This window comes from Gymnogyps californianus, chromosome 1 (assembly GCF_018139145.2).
Source record: "Gymnogyps californianus isolate 813 chromosome 1, ASM1813914v2, whole genome shotgun sequence".
NCBI lineage: Eukaryota > Metazoa > Chordata > Aves > Accipitriformes > Cathartidae > Gymnogyps > Gymnogyps californianus.
In genome coordinates, this window is record NC_059471.1 from 205133314 (window position 1) to 205147223 (window position 13910).

At 43.2% G+C, this 13910-nt stretch overlaps 2 protein-coding genes across 3 annotated transcripts in view; one reads left to right on the forward strand and one right to left on the reverse strand.

Moving 5' to 3' along the window:
• Positions 1 to 1309: 1309 nt before the first annotated feature.
• ARMC10 (armadillo repeat containing 10) lies at positions 1310 to 11900 on the reverse strand. Of its 2 annotated transcripts, none has more exons than XM_050904039.1 (6): positions 11847 to 11900; positions 9720 to 9865; positions 7199 to 7333; positions 5699 to 5875; positions 4536 to 4607; positions 1310 to 3256 (listed from the first exon to the last, which is right to left on the reverse strand). In XM_050904039.1, the coding sequence occupies exons 2-6, from the start codon at positions 9834 to 9836 to the stop codon at positions 3002 to 3004; spliced, it is 756 nt and encodes a 251-aa protein (XP_050759996.1). In that variant the 5' UTR covers positions 9837 to 9865; positions 11847 to 11900; the 3' UTR covers positions 1310 to 3001. The 2 variants fall into 2 exon arrangements, with proteins under 2 accessions (XP_050759996.1, XP_050760004.1); XM_050904047.1 differs by lacking the exon at positions 11847 to 11900 and adding an exon at positions 11184 to 11334.
• Positions 11901 to 12366: 466 nt separating this feature from the next.
• FBXL13 (F-box and leucine rich repeat protein 13) overlaps positions 12367 to 13910 on the forward strand; it is a 106453-nt gene continuing 104909 nt past the window's right edge. Inside the window, exon 1 of the mRNA XM_050908853.1 lies at positions 12367 to 12441. Coding sequence (XP_050764810.1) covers positions 12367 to 12441 — 75 coding nt within the window. The remainder of the gene's footprint in view (positions 12442 to 13910) is intronic.

Sequence of the window (13910 nt, forward strand, 5' to 3'; positions counted from 1 at the left end):
TATGGGATATGTGGATTTTTTTTGCTCTTGCTGTGCATTACACTTTTATGTTCATACTCCATGAAGATAAATAAAAAAAAGACACATTATTTCCCTGCAATTTAAAGACATGAACTTCTGGCAACTAATTAAAACCAGTTAATGAGATTTCATGCTAGGAGCAAACTGAAGTAATCTTTTAACTGTTGACGGTTATCTTTTAAAAATTTATATCGGGAAGTCCTAGAAGTCCTGTAGATCTTAATACCAACAAAGAACAGCACAAGAAGGCAAAGATCTGTTAGTCCAAGTTCATGCTGAGGAGGGGTTCTGGAACAGAGGATTACACTTACGTGTAAGAAAACATGGTTTATATTCCTGTGGCGGGATTCATATTTGACAAACATCAAGATTTCTTTATTTGAAAAGGTAATTCTAGTATGGTCTAGATGAATTCACCAGAATTTATTCAAAACTGGTTTAAAACTACTCTCAGTTGTTCAGTGTTGATTTTGGGAGGGTATTTCAGATGAAGTCTTTATTGGGCCTTGTATTTACACAGTAGCTTCAATAACAATTTGGATGATATAATGTATATTACATGTTCATAATATTGTGGAGCACACCAAGCTGCAGGACGTTTTGAGTACTTTGAAGGACATGGTAAAAATTGAAGGGTTTTTTTTTTTTTTTCTGGTTTTCAAAACCATCAATAAACTATTCTGTAGAATTCGGTACTTTAGAAGGAAAGAATGAAACTAAAATACATAGTACCTAGATAAGCAGCCACATAGCAGAGAAGTACTGACTTACAAGGATCAGAGTCTAAATGGCAGTAATAGCATACATTTTGGTTTGGATCTATTAATTCACAGCATTTGTGTGTAGAATGGTGACTGTGAAGCTTTGCTTGTGCTGTTAAGATTCCATCTAGGGGGTGGGGGATAAAAAAGTTATACATTTGCGTGAAGACACTGGGGAGAATCTTGCATGATTTCAAAACTTCTCAACAGCATTGTTCTATGAAGAAAGCATTTTAAAATAGGTCTTTCTAGACCAGAAAAAGACAACTGAGACAACTCTGTAACAAGTTTTCATGTGTTTTTAGAAAAGAGGACAATGGTCACTTGTTTCTGTCAGCTATCAAAGCAAAGGATAAGAGATCAACTTTAATTATCAAAAAGATGATATTTGAAAAACTTATTTTTAGGTTGGAGAACACAGAGCGGGACACCTAGACATCTCTGTTGCTGAGCTTAAGAAAACACGTATATATCAGATATACCCAGAACAGACTAGTCTAAGTTCTTGTCAGAAGAGAAAGGTGGGATTGGTAAATTCTTAGTGGCTGACCTAGCCTTTATTTTTCTTTGTTAAATACAGAAGCAGAAAAGAATTAAATCTACAAAAAGTGGCAAAACATTAAGTGATTGTAATGTAACTTGCTTATTACAAAATGAACAGTGTTTTTGGAGCAGTGGGAAGGAGAAAGGGAAGTTCACTGTCAGTGCAGCGATTGTCAGGGTTCTGACTGGGAATCATGCCAACTTCTGTTTCTGCCTTAATTGTACTCCTGATGAGTTAAAACTACCTATGTAGATAAATTAGATACATGTAGCTTTACCCCTGTATTGATCAGGGCATAGATATGTTGTATTTTCAAGGTCACATTTTTCTTGCAGTTTTAGCTATTTGCAAAGTCACCTACCGAAAATAAGTATCTATTGAATTACAGAAAGAGAGTAACATTTTATTAAGAGCAGAGTACGTGTATTAACTTGGATAGAGGAAGCATCCGGTAACAGTTGAGGTAATACAGCTCTCTTAAAAATGGTACAAGGTGGAAAACTTGGTTTCTAGCCTTTACATCTGACACTTTACTTTCTCTATGATGTGGTGTTCAGGAAGTTTTAGTAGTCTTGTTTTAGCGTGAAGTGTTTTCTAGTATGTTTTCCTTCAGGTTCTTTTACAATGATGTTTATATGTATTCCACTTCACTTTGAATTAACGCTGGATTGATGACTAAAACTTTATGGGAGCTAACTCAACAGAAGCACTTATTCCAATGATGTTCCAGTTGCAGAAAAAAAGGAGTAAAGCTCTCCAAGGAAATCAGGCTCGAGGGTGGCTACAGAACAGGAAGCTTTTGTAAAAATGTGTGTGACGCTGCTCTTGTAGACTTTTTTATAACGATGAGAATGTTGAATTGCAGTTGCAGATAATCTTTGACTCATAATAAAATATTTTGAAAAATATCTATGCTTTCGTTAAAGTGACAATTTTAAAGCAAGATAAAATCCTTTTGATTTTTTCAAGTGTAGAAGCCTTGCACAGTTGTGGTTAACTGTACTGCAGTTTGGCTAAATGGAATGGATATACTAAGCATATGAGAATAGTTTTAGAATATATTCCATGCAGGTAAGGTGAAAAAACATAGGCTGAGTAACTTTAACATGCAGTTTTCATTGAAAATACTAATTTTGTAGGAAGCCAATGACAGTTTGGTATTAGTTTTATTTAATATTTTCTAAGATTTGCCTGCACCTATTTAGTAGACATCAGATTAATAAAATGTAAATGCCTAATCTCTAATTGCTAAATCTTGAATAAATACCTCTATAGAATGGTGCATTAAACAGCTGTAAACATTTAACGCAACAAAAATTCTTTATGACATTGAGAAGAATATTTCGATTCACTTTACTCGTCCATTTAAAATGCTCACTGTACGTATGGAAGTTTTCATGTTTTAAACTATTCCCCCCCTTTGTGTACATGTACCAGCTGTAGAGTGGTTCCTCAGTACTAATAAAAGCAATAGCTTAATCTTGCTCATAAAAAAAAATCTGTCATGCTCTCTGTATTAAAGACATCGCATTCTCTTTTGCAGTAACTGATCTGTGCCTGGTAATATGGTAGTACTCCGGGGTTTTTTTGGTTGTTTTATTGTTTGCTTGTTGGGAGTTTTGTAGCATAGCATTAGATATTTTCATCAGGTCAGTCAGTTTTTTAAAAAAAATCACTATTGTGTTAATATTCTCACAACTTGCTCTTTCACTTCTGTATCAGGGTGATGCAACAAAGATGCCAGTTTCTGAGCAAATAGGGTGGAGTCCCTGCAGAGTGTAAAGAAAATTGAATCTTCGCTGTATTGGTCCTGCATCATGGTGCCATCTTCGTTGTTCACGTTCTTTTTCAAATTTGCTGCAAACGTCAAGGCTCTAAGCAGAATATCTCTGTTTATACAGTTGTCAAAAAGTAACACCAGTGATGGCACCTAGGATATTAAAGAAAAAATTCATACTTAATCACCAGCAGTAAGTACATGTAACTAAATCTAACTTAAAAAAAAATGGAAAAAAAATCTGCACCTAAACCATCTAAACCAGAAACCCTATGAAATACCAGAACTCCATATGCTGTAAAAGCATGCCAGAAACTTGCACAGCACACACGTTTCTTCTTTAGAAAAGACTGGCCTGTGCATCACAGGCTAATAAATGCTTTGCACTTTCAGTCTCCAAAATGTGGCTGTCTGGAAAATTCCCATTTGGAAGAGAGGGTCTGCTTTCCTTCTCAATAACGTTGCTTTTGCCCTCTGCAGTGATCTGAATGTTTTTATGTTAGCACATCTGATAAATGAGAAAAGGATACACTTTTAACAGAGAACTGAATATTTAGCTACCCTAATCTTGTTTAATAATGAAAAGCTGGTAGTACCCAGACTAGCTTTGCTCATGGCAGATAGCTCAAAAATAAAAGCCACTGCCTGTTTTAAGAAACTTACTTTGGGGAGGGGGAGGAGGATGCAGCACCATTCCAGTCTCTGACTCTTTGTTTTGGTGTGAGGAAAGGATACAACTGAAATAAACCTGTATGCCAAGGCCAGCGATAGCAGATGTCAGATAAAGTTCTCCATGAAGACATAAGTAAATGCACAGGGAAAGTTCACTTATAGTGCTTAGAGACAACAGTTTTATGGCTGCATTTGAGTAAAGGGGTGGGGATTTCAGTGGAATTTGGTCATCTTAGGTACAGTATGTTAGCTATAGAAACAGCTGTTGAGAAGGATCATTTACAGTACTGGTTGTATTTCATGTTTGTACCTGGTCTTCGATCTACATACTGACTGCACGTCTGGAAATGAGGTTTTGAGTTTGTTTTTGAAACTTATCAAGGTACCTTATATATATTACATACAAAAGTTCATGGTGCTACCCCTTTGGTGGAAAGGGAAGGTGAGAACAGGCTTCTGCAAGTTGTCACTGATTATTTGGAATGGTACACAGGAAGTATGACCAACTGTCTTCAAGTGCACAGGCCCCGCGACTCTCCCCCTGCAAGTATGGCATCTGTATTACACTACTCTCTGGAAGAAAGCTAGCCTGTGAAAGAATGCACACTTCTAGCTACTAATTTTAGCCAAGTACTGCCTAGAATTTTACTCTGAAGTTGCATATATACTTCTAATACATTAAAATTCTTCTAATGCATGCACGTATCTACACACATACACATGTATAAATGCTAAAAATGTGAAACAGCAAGAACCTTACTTGAGCTCTGAGGAGATGTCTTGTCATGGCTGGGTTTACAGAGAAGTTCACAAGTACTTTCAAAACTTGAATCTGAAATGAGGAACATACAAGTTCATAGCAAGCTCCAAAACCAGAGTAAGTACAGCAGTAATGGGCATCAATAATGTCAGTGTTGACTTGGAGAGGAAAAGGTAGAATGGGTCAACTAACATCTTGAGCTGTGCGCTTCAGTCTTTGGTATAGGAAAAACCAGAGCTTATGGAGTCACTAACACGTATGTACTAAGTATAGACATTTTAGAAGCAAATTCAGTTTGACTTAAACATCAAAATAAGGCAAGATCTATAAACAACTGACAGTAGGCAAATTACAGAGTATCTTTAAAATATACAGAGGACAGTTAAGTACTGTATGTAAAATGTGATCAGAAGCATATACAAATACACCTTTGTACCTTACTGGACCTTGTGACACTAATCTTTTAACTAAATACTAGAAAAAGGCCAAGTACTACTTACTGTACTTAAGTAAAATAGGTCTGCTAAGTTTAGTGGAAATTTGTGTTTTGGAAAACTGGTTTTGATCTGACAGAGCAACTGAGTACATTGATATTGATGGTACTGTGACATCTTGAATAAACACTGAATTTGGTCCCTGTTTGAAGCTTTTCTCTTCTTTCAGTATTACAATAACTCACAAATAAGCACAATTTCCCATTGCAGTCACTAGGGTTGCAAGAGATGTAATAAGCATAAGGGAACAGAAATCCATAACTTAGGTTATCACTGCTTGGCATGCTTCCCTGGAGAGATTCATGCCTCAGTGAAGCCTTTCACATGCAGATTCTCCTTGCTCTGTGATGCAGTAGTAATGTTTAGTGAGCAGAAGAGAATTCTGGAGTTGCTATAGCAAAGGCATAGGACAATAGCAGTGTACACAGCACTGCTTTGGTAGAGTTCTAGCCCAACGGTTCCACTATCAAGATTCCCTTCCTCCCCTCTTTCTGAATTTACATTGAGGAAGTAATACAGATCCATATTTTACGGATTTTATGCACTATCTGCTATCATCAATGAATATTTGATTTTGTAAGCACAGTCCAAAGCATTTTACAAAAACAGTAAAAAGGAGGCAAGTAAAGCAGCTTCATAAATGGTTTGTAACAATACACTACCCCGTACCTGTGTCCTTTCAGTTCCTTCTGAAAGCAAATGAAGAAAGCATGGAATTGAGTTTATCATCTTATGGTGGTAGTCAGTGGTAACAGACATATTAGTCAACAATCTGAGTCCGGCTAGCTGCAGATCAGAGTTCAGGGGAGCTGACTCAATGTTCCTACAAACTTGCGTAATATATACCTGGGGAGAAAGGGAAGGAGATAAAGAGAAGACACTTTTTGATATAAGCAGATCTTCTATTCACAAATAGATAGTATCAGTGGCCTAGCTACAGTAGCATAAATACCTCTTGAACACTGCTGGCTGAATACATAACCTGATTGAGGTTATTGGAAAGAAGTACTTTTTTGTTTTGTTTTGAATATATTCAAACATTCTATTGACATGATAGAAGCAGATGTTACAGAGTTATGCTCACTAACCTTCCTGAAGCATAAATCGCTCTGAAAACCCAAATTGCTTTGACTCCATCTCAGAAGTGGCACAGTTGCTTTAAGGAGTTATTTAAAAAAATCACTTACAGCAACTAACATCTTCTTAAATGTTGAGAATAGGCTAAGGGCAAGTCTTGGAATGAAATCCTTTCTTCCAGCCATGTGGCCCATTCACTGGAGTACTCCTCAGGAACAGTGACGACAACTGACTAACAACTATTATTTACCAAATTTTCTTCTGGATGACAGTATACAATGAATATTGGAGTCCTAACTAAGAAAAAAATTACTTTGCCTTTGCCAAAGGAATTGTTTTCTACTTATATAAATATTTGCTGTTGGCAAGCACGACTTTAAAAAAAGTTGTTCAGCGCTAAAGTTGCCGCAAACTTCCATGTACAGTCAAACTGCCTTTTTATCAAGCTAATGAAAAAACTACTAAAAATCTTCAAATTTGCATCAGCTCACTGCTTGGACACTTCTTGATCTATTGATTAATCTGATAATGTAAAAAGTGGATGCTTTTTTGATGGTTGGTCCTTTCACCTCCATAGCATCTACTACATTTACCAGTGGGACTTGTTATCGTTTTTACACACTGTTCGTTTAAGATGAAAGTATCACCCTGAAAAACTGGTCTCATACAAACCCAGGGGATCAATCACTGTTTTCTTCTCCCTTGCCTAAGGAGTTACGCTAAGTTCAGTCTGCAATCCATCCTATTAAACGACCACTGCTGATGTTCTAGGCATGTTTGGAAATCATCTTGCCTCACATAATTTTATTATAAACTTAGCAGCACAATCTCTGTTTAATAGCATTCGGTGAAAACTGAACGCAAACTGCCTAGCTTCCTAACTGTCTTTTAAAAAAAGTAAGTGCCAGTGATACAATGCATTTTTAAGTTATCTTTTTGGCCTTGGGATGCACAGATCATCCAGATCTGCTGACTCATATGTCTAACATCAAAACGTTTTGGCATCCTGGCTTGTATTTAGCAAATACGCTGAAAGCTCTGTACTGTCTCTTGTGTCTCAATTACTTTGATTTTTCCCTTTAAGAAACTTACCTGTATCTCTTCCTGATTTTTAATATTCATACTCAAATTATTAAGTGCATTTAGTGCTTTTTCTTTAACTTTGGGAACGCAGTCTGAGAGCATCCCTCCAATAACAGAAAGGCCACCCAAATTTCGGATTATATCCTGAAATATAAAACAGATATTTAGTAAGATTTTTAAAAGTCTAAATTAAATGCTGAAGGCTTTCTTCAAAGTTTCCATTTTAACGCAAATGGAATGTGTGAATGAAGACTTCCAGAATAGACTACTCTGTTTAAAGAGAGAGTGTTAGCAGATATTGCTTTATTGCTTCCATTGAAATTAAGAATAGTCCTGCTTAAGGCCAAAGTATTATTTGACATTATTTGACAATGGCACAACACCTTTACTTTTAAAATCTGGCCTACAAAGCATGCTTAAAGCATTTTAGATTATAAAGAATCAAAGGTAATTACTGCATAATGACTTTATAGAATAGCTGAGCCAGGTCACAGTACCTAAAAGTCCTGACTGAACAGAACAGAATTTCAAGATGCAGCTTTATATTATCATGAGTAGAAGTTCTAAAACTTTATCTTTCTTTTCCATTACACTTGATTTTTTTTTTTTAATCTTTCTCACTTAGACTCTAACCATCACTGAAAAAAACCATGTACTGTTTTCAAGAAAATGAAAAATGGGCCAATGGGCCTTGGGATTCAGTAATGTTCTGTTCTGAGAGATTTATGTCAAGAAAACAGTTTTGAGAAGCCAGAATAGACAGCTGTCATAAGTACCATACAAAGGGGGGGGGGGGGGGAAGGGAAAGAAAAAAAAGGGGGGGGGGGAGGAAGGAAGGGGGGAGGGAAGGAAGGAAGGAAGGAAGGGGGGGAAGGAAGCAAGGAAGGAAGGAAGGGGGGGAAGGAAGCAAGGAAGGAAGGAAGGGGGGAAGGGGGGGAAGGGGGGGAAGGGGGGGAAGGAAGGGGGGAAGGAAGGGGGGAAGGAAGGGGGGAAGGAAGGGGGGAAGGAAGGGGGGAAGGAGGGGGGGAAGGAGGGGGGAAGGAGGGGGGAAGGAGGGGGGGAAGGAGGGGGGAAGGAGGGGGGAAGGAGGGGGGAAGGAGGGGGGAAGGAGGGGGGAAGGAGGGGGGAAGGAGGGGGGAAGGAGGGAGGAAGGAAGGAAGGAAGGAGGGGGGGAAGGAAGGAAGGAAGGAAGGAAGGAAGGGGGGAAGGAAGGAAGGAAGGAAGGAAGGGGGGGAAGGAAGGAAGGAAGGGGGGGAAGGAAGGAAGGAAGGAGGGGGGAAGGAAGGAAGGAAGGGGGGGAAGGAAGGAAGGAAGGAGGGGGGGAAGGAAGGAAGGAAGGAGGGGGGGAAGGAAGGAAGGAGGGGGGAAGGAAGGAAGGAAGGAGGGGGGGAAGGAAGGAAGGAAGGAGGGGGAAGGAAGGAAGGAAGGAGGGGGGAAGGAAGGAAGGAAGGAGGGGGAAGGAAGGAAGGAAGGGGGGGAAGGAAGGAAGGAAGGGGGGGAAGAAAGGAAGGAAGGGGGGAAGAAAGGAAGGAAGGAGGGGGAAGAAAGGAAGGAAGGGGGGAAGAAAGGAAGGAAGGGGGGAAGAAAGGAAGGAAGGGGGAAAAAGGAAGGAAGGGGGAAAAAGGAAGGAAAGGGGGGAAGAAAGGAAGGAAGGGGGGAAGAAAGGAAGGAAGGGGGGAAGGAAGGAAGGAAGGGGGGAAGGAAGGAAGGAAGGGGGGAAGGAAGGAAGGAAGGAGGGGGAAGGAAGGAAGGAAGGAGGGGGAAGGAAGGAAGGAAGGGGGGGAAGGAAGGAAGGAAGGGGGGAAGGAAGGAAGGAAGGGGGGGGAAGGAAGGAAGGAAGGAGGGGGGGAAGGAAGGAAGGAGGGGGGGAAGGAAGGAAGGAAGGAGGGGGGAAGGAAGGAAGGAAGGAGGGGGGGAAGGAAGGAGGGGGGGGAAGGAAGGAGGGGGGGAAGGAAGGGGGGGGAAGGAAGGGGGGGAAGGAAGGGGGGGGAAGGAAGGGGGGGAAGGAAGGGTGGGACCCTGGAGGTTAAACCTTTAACAAAGGCAAGAAAATCTGTATTCAGCTCGAAGTTTTTCTGCATCATATTTCCAATTGATTCAAAGACACCTGGATAGTTGGAAAGTTGCTAAGATGTAAATGGCATACAACTTTGTAAAGATAAAAAATTAGTTTACATTATCTCAGTAAATTTCAGATCTGATCCTGAAAGTATTTAACCCTTCTCCAATTCAACCCTTTCATTAACATTACATAACTGTAAGCAACAAAAGATATATTTACAGCACTTTTAAAATTTAGAACTCTGTACAGACTTTAAGTTGTACAAACATTAAGCTTAGATAAATTCTGTGAAGCTGGTAAATTATATTTTTTGGGCTAGCAGAAATTAAGGCATAGACATAAAATGGATTTTAGAACACAAGCTATCCTAGCTCTCAGTCCTGTGTCACTCTTCAGCAAAACAGCACCTCTCGTCTTCCATACTGACTGGTATTGAAACACTGTTGTTTTCTACAGAACAATACTTACTTGATTTACAGAGAAGGCAGCACTGTTGCTGAGAGTGATTAAAGCTTGCTCTTGAATTAATGGATCATCTGTGGCCTGGAGCAAATGAATAAGTTTCTGTAGAGCATCCGCATCCATGGTATGGGTTGACGCTGGAGGACTGTTGTCTGTCAGTGTTTAAAAATGAAATACTTGATACCAAATTTGAGACATTTCACTTAGTTACCACTTAACGTTTTTTACAAAGCTGAGGTTTAGCTCTCAGTTGTAGGATGCGTTGTTCTAAGCTTGATTGTACCCAACCGTCATATCATGGCAAAAATACTGTGTTTTACAACAGCAAGACTGCTGTCCTTCTTCCTGAGTCCTCTGACTACCTCTTTTCAAAGCAGAAAATAAAAGGAATACATAGGAAGAGCTTGAGGGACGTTAATCTTTGGTCAACCAACAGCAAACCTTTCCTTCAAAATTATTAGTAATATTCACCAAACATGTTAATTTTTTTCCCTGTGTTCCCTGCAATGAAATGTGGAAATCTGTCTGGACACTGTAGGAAAACAGAACTTCTGACTTGCAGACTACTACTTCCAGAAATTATGGTAATGACATTTTGCTAGTACCCTGAGGTCCTTTGACAAAGTAATGGCCACAATGTTAAGAACACTGCCGATCATGGCATCACTCAACCAACTGATGAAGGCTGTTTCTGAGTCAGAACGATGCTATGGAGTACCTGGCTTTCATAAAAGGGTGACACAAATGCCATCAAAGACCATTTTCAGCCAGGTTGGAGGCAGAACTATTTAGCTAGCTGAACAGCCTGAAGACCCGATCTGTGACTGCTGGACTAGTCATAGATGACTCACATGACTTTTGAGAAGCTAACCAGTCCTTCATAGTTCAACAAATTTGCTGCCATTATATCACCAGGAAAACACCATAGTATTCTTTGGGAAGGAAAAAAAAAAAAAGAGGTCAAAGGTAATTATGATACTCCAAGAGCTAGCTTGAAAAACTAAATAATTTTTTATATTCATCTCATCTAAACACTTTGTTTAGCTTTGAATTATAAGGGGAACAAAAATAACTTTAGTAACAGAACAGCAAATCAGCCCATTAAGTAAACACACTGATTGGACGTATGCTTTAGGGGACTTTAAAAGAACAAATTAGGCTTTTCTAAAAATGAAACATGCTCTAGAGTCCTTTGAAAACGTCGCATGGCTGTTACAGGGCCGATAAGCAGTACTGTGGTACCCCCTCACACAGGGAGCACCTACGTCTCCGAGGCCACAGGCGGGCAGCAGCCCGGAGCCAAGCTCCAGAGGCGCGGGCAGCGGCCCGGCGGGGGCTGGAACCCCCCCCCCCCGGGCCCCGCCACGGCTGCGTGGGGCCTGCTCCGTGTTCACCGGCACAGCGGAGGCCCGGCCGCGGCCGCTCGGCCTCCAGCCACGCAGCGGCGCCCCCGCCCGCCCTGCCCCTCACCTGACGGCGGGCCCCGGGCGGCTCCGGCCGCAGCCCGCTGCCCCCGCCGCCCGCCCGCCGCCAGCCGCCACAGGCAGTAGCAGGCGCCCGCCCCGAGCACGATGGCCGCCGCTCTCGCCACCGTCCGCCGCGGCTCCCCCATTTCCCCCGGCCGCGGCCGCGCCGCCCGCCCGCGTAAAGCCACCGCCCCATCCGGCGCGGCTCGGCTCCGGTCCCCCTTCCCTCCTGCGGCTGGGCCCCGCGGCTCTGCCCTGCCGAGGGACTTGCAGGGGTGCTGAGCCGGCGGCTCTGCCTGTGGTGCCAGGGGGAGTCCTCGGCCTGCTGGGGTGCAGCGAAGCGCAAATCCACGTAGCGACGATGCGGTACGGCTTTTGTTTTAGAGGAAAAAAATAACCCGTGCCCCCGAGCCAGTCTGACCACCTGCACCAGGCACCGAAACAGGCTTCCCCTTTGGGAAGGCTGCTGCAGCCAGGTACCTGGGAGGAAAATAAAAATGCGCTTTTTTATAGTTACTAAGCTATTTATAGGGACATTAATTAAACCACACACAACCCTCCTAAAAAATCTATTTAAAGTTCTAACAAAATACAGCAATATATTAAAAATACATATGCTGAAAACATTTGCATCAGGGGTACATACACCTGCTGGCCAAATCCTTACCCTGCTAGTGCTGTCTGTGCTTGTTGGCTTTAAATACTAACGCAAGGCCATGGTTTCTCAGCTGCCATCTTAGCCGCTGCCCTTTCGGACACCTAAGACCTGCGCACATGCTGGGCCTCCGTGGTGCACACTGGCAGCAGCAGCAGCAAACACCGGTAGCGCTTAGCTCGGCTGCAAATGAGGGTAGGGTGGAAAGCCGAAGCACTGGCGAGGAAATCCTGGTAGTGCAGGGCTGGAAGGGCTCGCCGGGACCACTCAGAGTAGTAACTGGCAGATAACTCCTCTCTGCCTGTCAGTGCATGAAAGCCTTGCTACCACTCCTTGCCCCACTCGATGGGGGAGCGGGGGGCAGGCTGGGGTCGACCCGGGTGCGCAGCTGTCCGCGGAGCAGGGACAGGGTGCCCGTCCCTGGCGCGGGCGGAGGGCGGCAGCGGGGACCGCCGGGCACCTCGGCCCGGGCAGCTCCAGGCCGCGGGCCCGTTGCTACGCGACCGCCGCCGCAGCTGCGCCCAGCGCCGCCATGGCGTCCCTCAGGACGGCGAGCCCCGAGCTCCGAGCTTATTTCAGCCGCCACAACCTCCTCGACGTCTACGAGGTAACGGCGGCAGACCCCGCGAAGGCGGGCGGCTGACGCATCGCCGTCCCCCGCTACAGCGAGCAGCGGGAAACGGCTGCCTGCCCCCCTGGGACGCCCAGCCCGGGCCCGCGCCCCCGCTTTGTGCGCAGGCGCCGCCGCGGCGGGCGGGAAGGGACTCCCGAGGGTGGCGGGGTCGGCCTGCGCCATGGCAGCCTCTGCGGGGAGCACGTCGTCCCGCGGGGTGGAGGAGGCAGCCCTCTCAGCCGCTCTTGGCCCTCCACCACCCGGCCGGCCGTCCTAGCTGGTCGGCAGCCTGGTCCCCACTGGAGCCGGTGGGACTACAAACTCCCCCGGTAGCATCCGTCGGAGGGCGGCAACGCCCCCCCTCCCCCATCCGAAGGGTCCCCCTTAGCCCCCCAGCAGTGCCCTGGTACCGGCTCGTTGGGTACCTCAGCGTTGGCCTGAGTGTTTCACACGCCTAACGCTGCTCTCTGCGGGTGTGGGGCATGGTTGTGTTCTTTTGTTAGTACCTTGCTTCAAGCAATTTGTGAAAACTTTAAACAGAAACAAGATGGAACAAGGTGACTCTGCTTCTTAGTCCATATTTAAACTCAAACGATGACTGAAATGAAGGCAAACGCAGTGAACTCCACTGGCACCTTCCCTAGATTTGCTTAAGTTCTTTAGTTTTAATTACAGAAGTACCTCTAGATTTCAGCTGGATACGTGCCTCCTTTTTGAGCGCTGTGAGTACAATCTGTAGTTTTTAATGGCTTGTCAAAGGTAAAGATGGTGGTGGACCATGTTTCAGATATTGGTGGATTAGATATTTATTGGCCCAGGGGTAAAACTTCCATGAAATGTTAGAGAGTAAAACTGTTTGTCACAACATGAAGAACTGTGAGGGAAACAGAGTTGGTGGGTTTGCCTTTAGGATTCTTACCTGATTCTCTGTTTCTTTAGTTTCCTCCCTGTTTGTCACATTCACCTCTGCCTGTTTCAAATTCTGCGGCAGCTGTTTTTCAGTTTCCTTAAAACAAAGAAAAGCACAATGCACAAATACAAGTTTAAGAGACATCCTGATACTTTTAAGCTACCAAAAATGGACCCCATTTGTAGGCAGCTATTACAGCCAGGATTTCCATGGAAACATTCATAAAGAAATCTTGAGCCAATTAGAATAATTATAGAGCAGTGCTGCCACGCAGACTGAGTAACTCTCCTGAGAGTCTGTCTCTTGATCATTCTTTGTTTTTTTAAGCACAGAAAAACAAAAGATAAGATGTGTTTGTGTGAGGTGTATTTCTTGATTCAGCACTTCAAAAATAGCTCATATTTACATTTCCAAGCAAAAGTTACAAATACCTTTATAGCAACAATGGCATTAAGTTAATAAACTAAAAATGAAAGAATTAAGGTTAAGATTAAAGGGAGTTTCTTAAAAGAAAGAACCAGTTAAAAATTAGACTGTGTAAGATTTTTTTTAT

Bases quoted from the DNA above. Each gene is read 5' to 3' on its own strand.
- ARMC10 (XM_050904047.1), bottom strand. From the start codon at position 11,325: ATGGGGGAGCCGCGGCGGACGGTGGCGAGAGCGGCGGCCATCGTGCTC. The intron at 7,334-9,719 runs GTAAGTATTGTT...TTTATATTTCAG, and splicing joins CTGCCTTCTCTGTAAATCAA to GATATAATCCGAAATTTGGG. The intron at 4,608-5,698 runs GTACGGGGTAGT...TCCTCATTTCAG, and splicing joins AAGGAACTGAAAGGACACAG to ATTCAAGTTTTGAAAGTACT.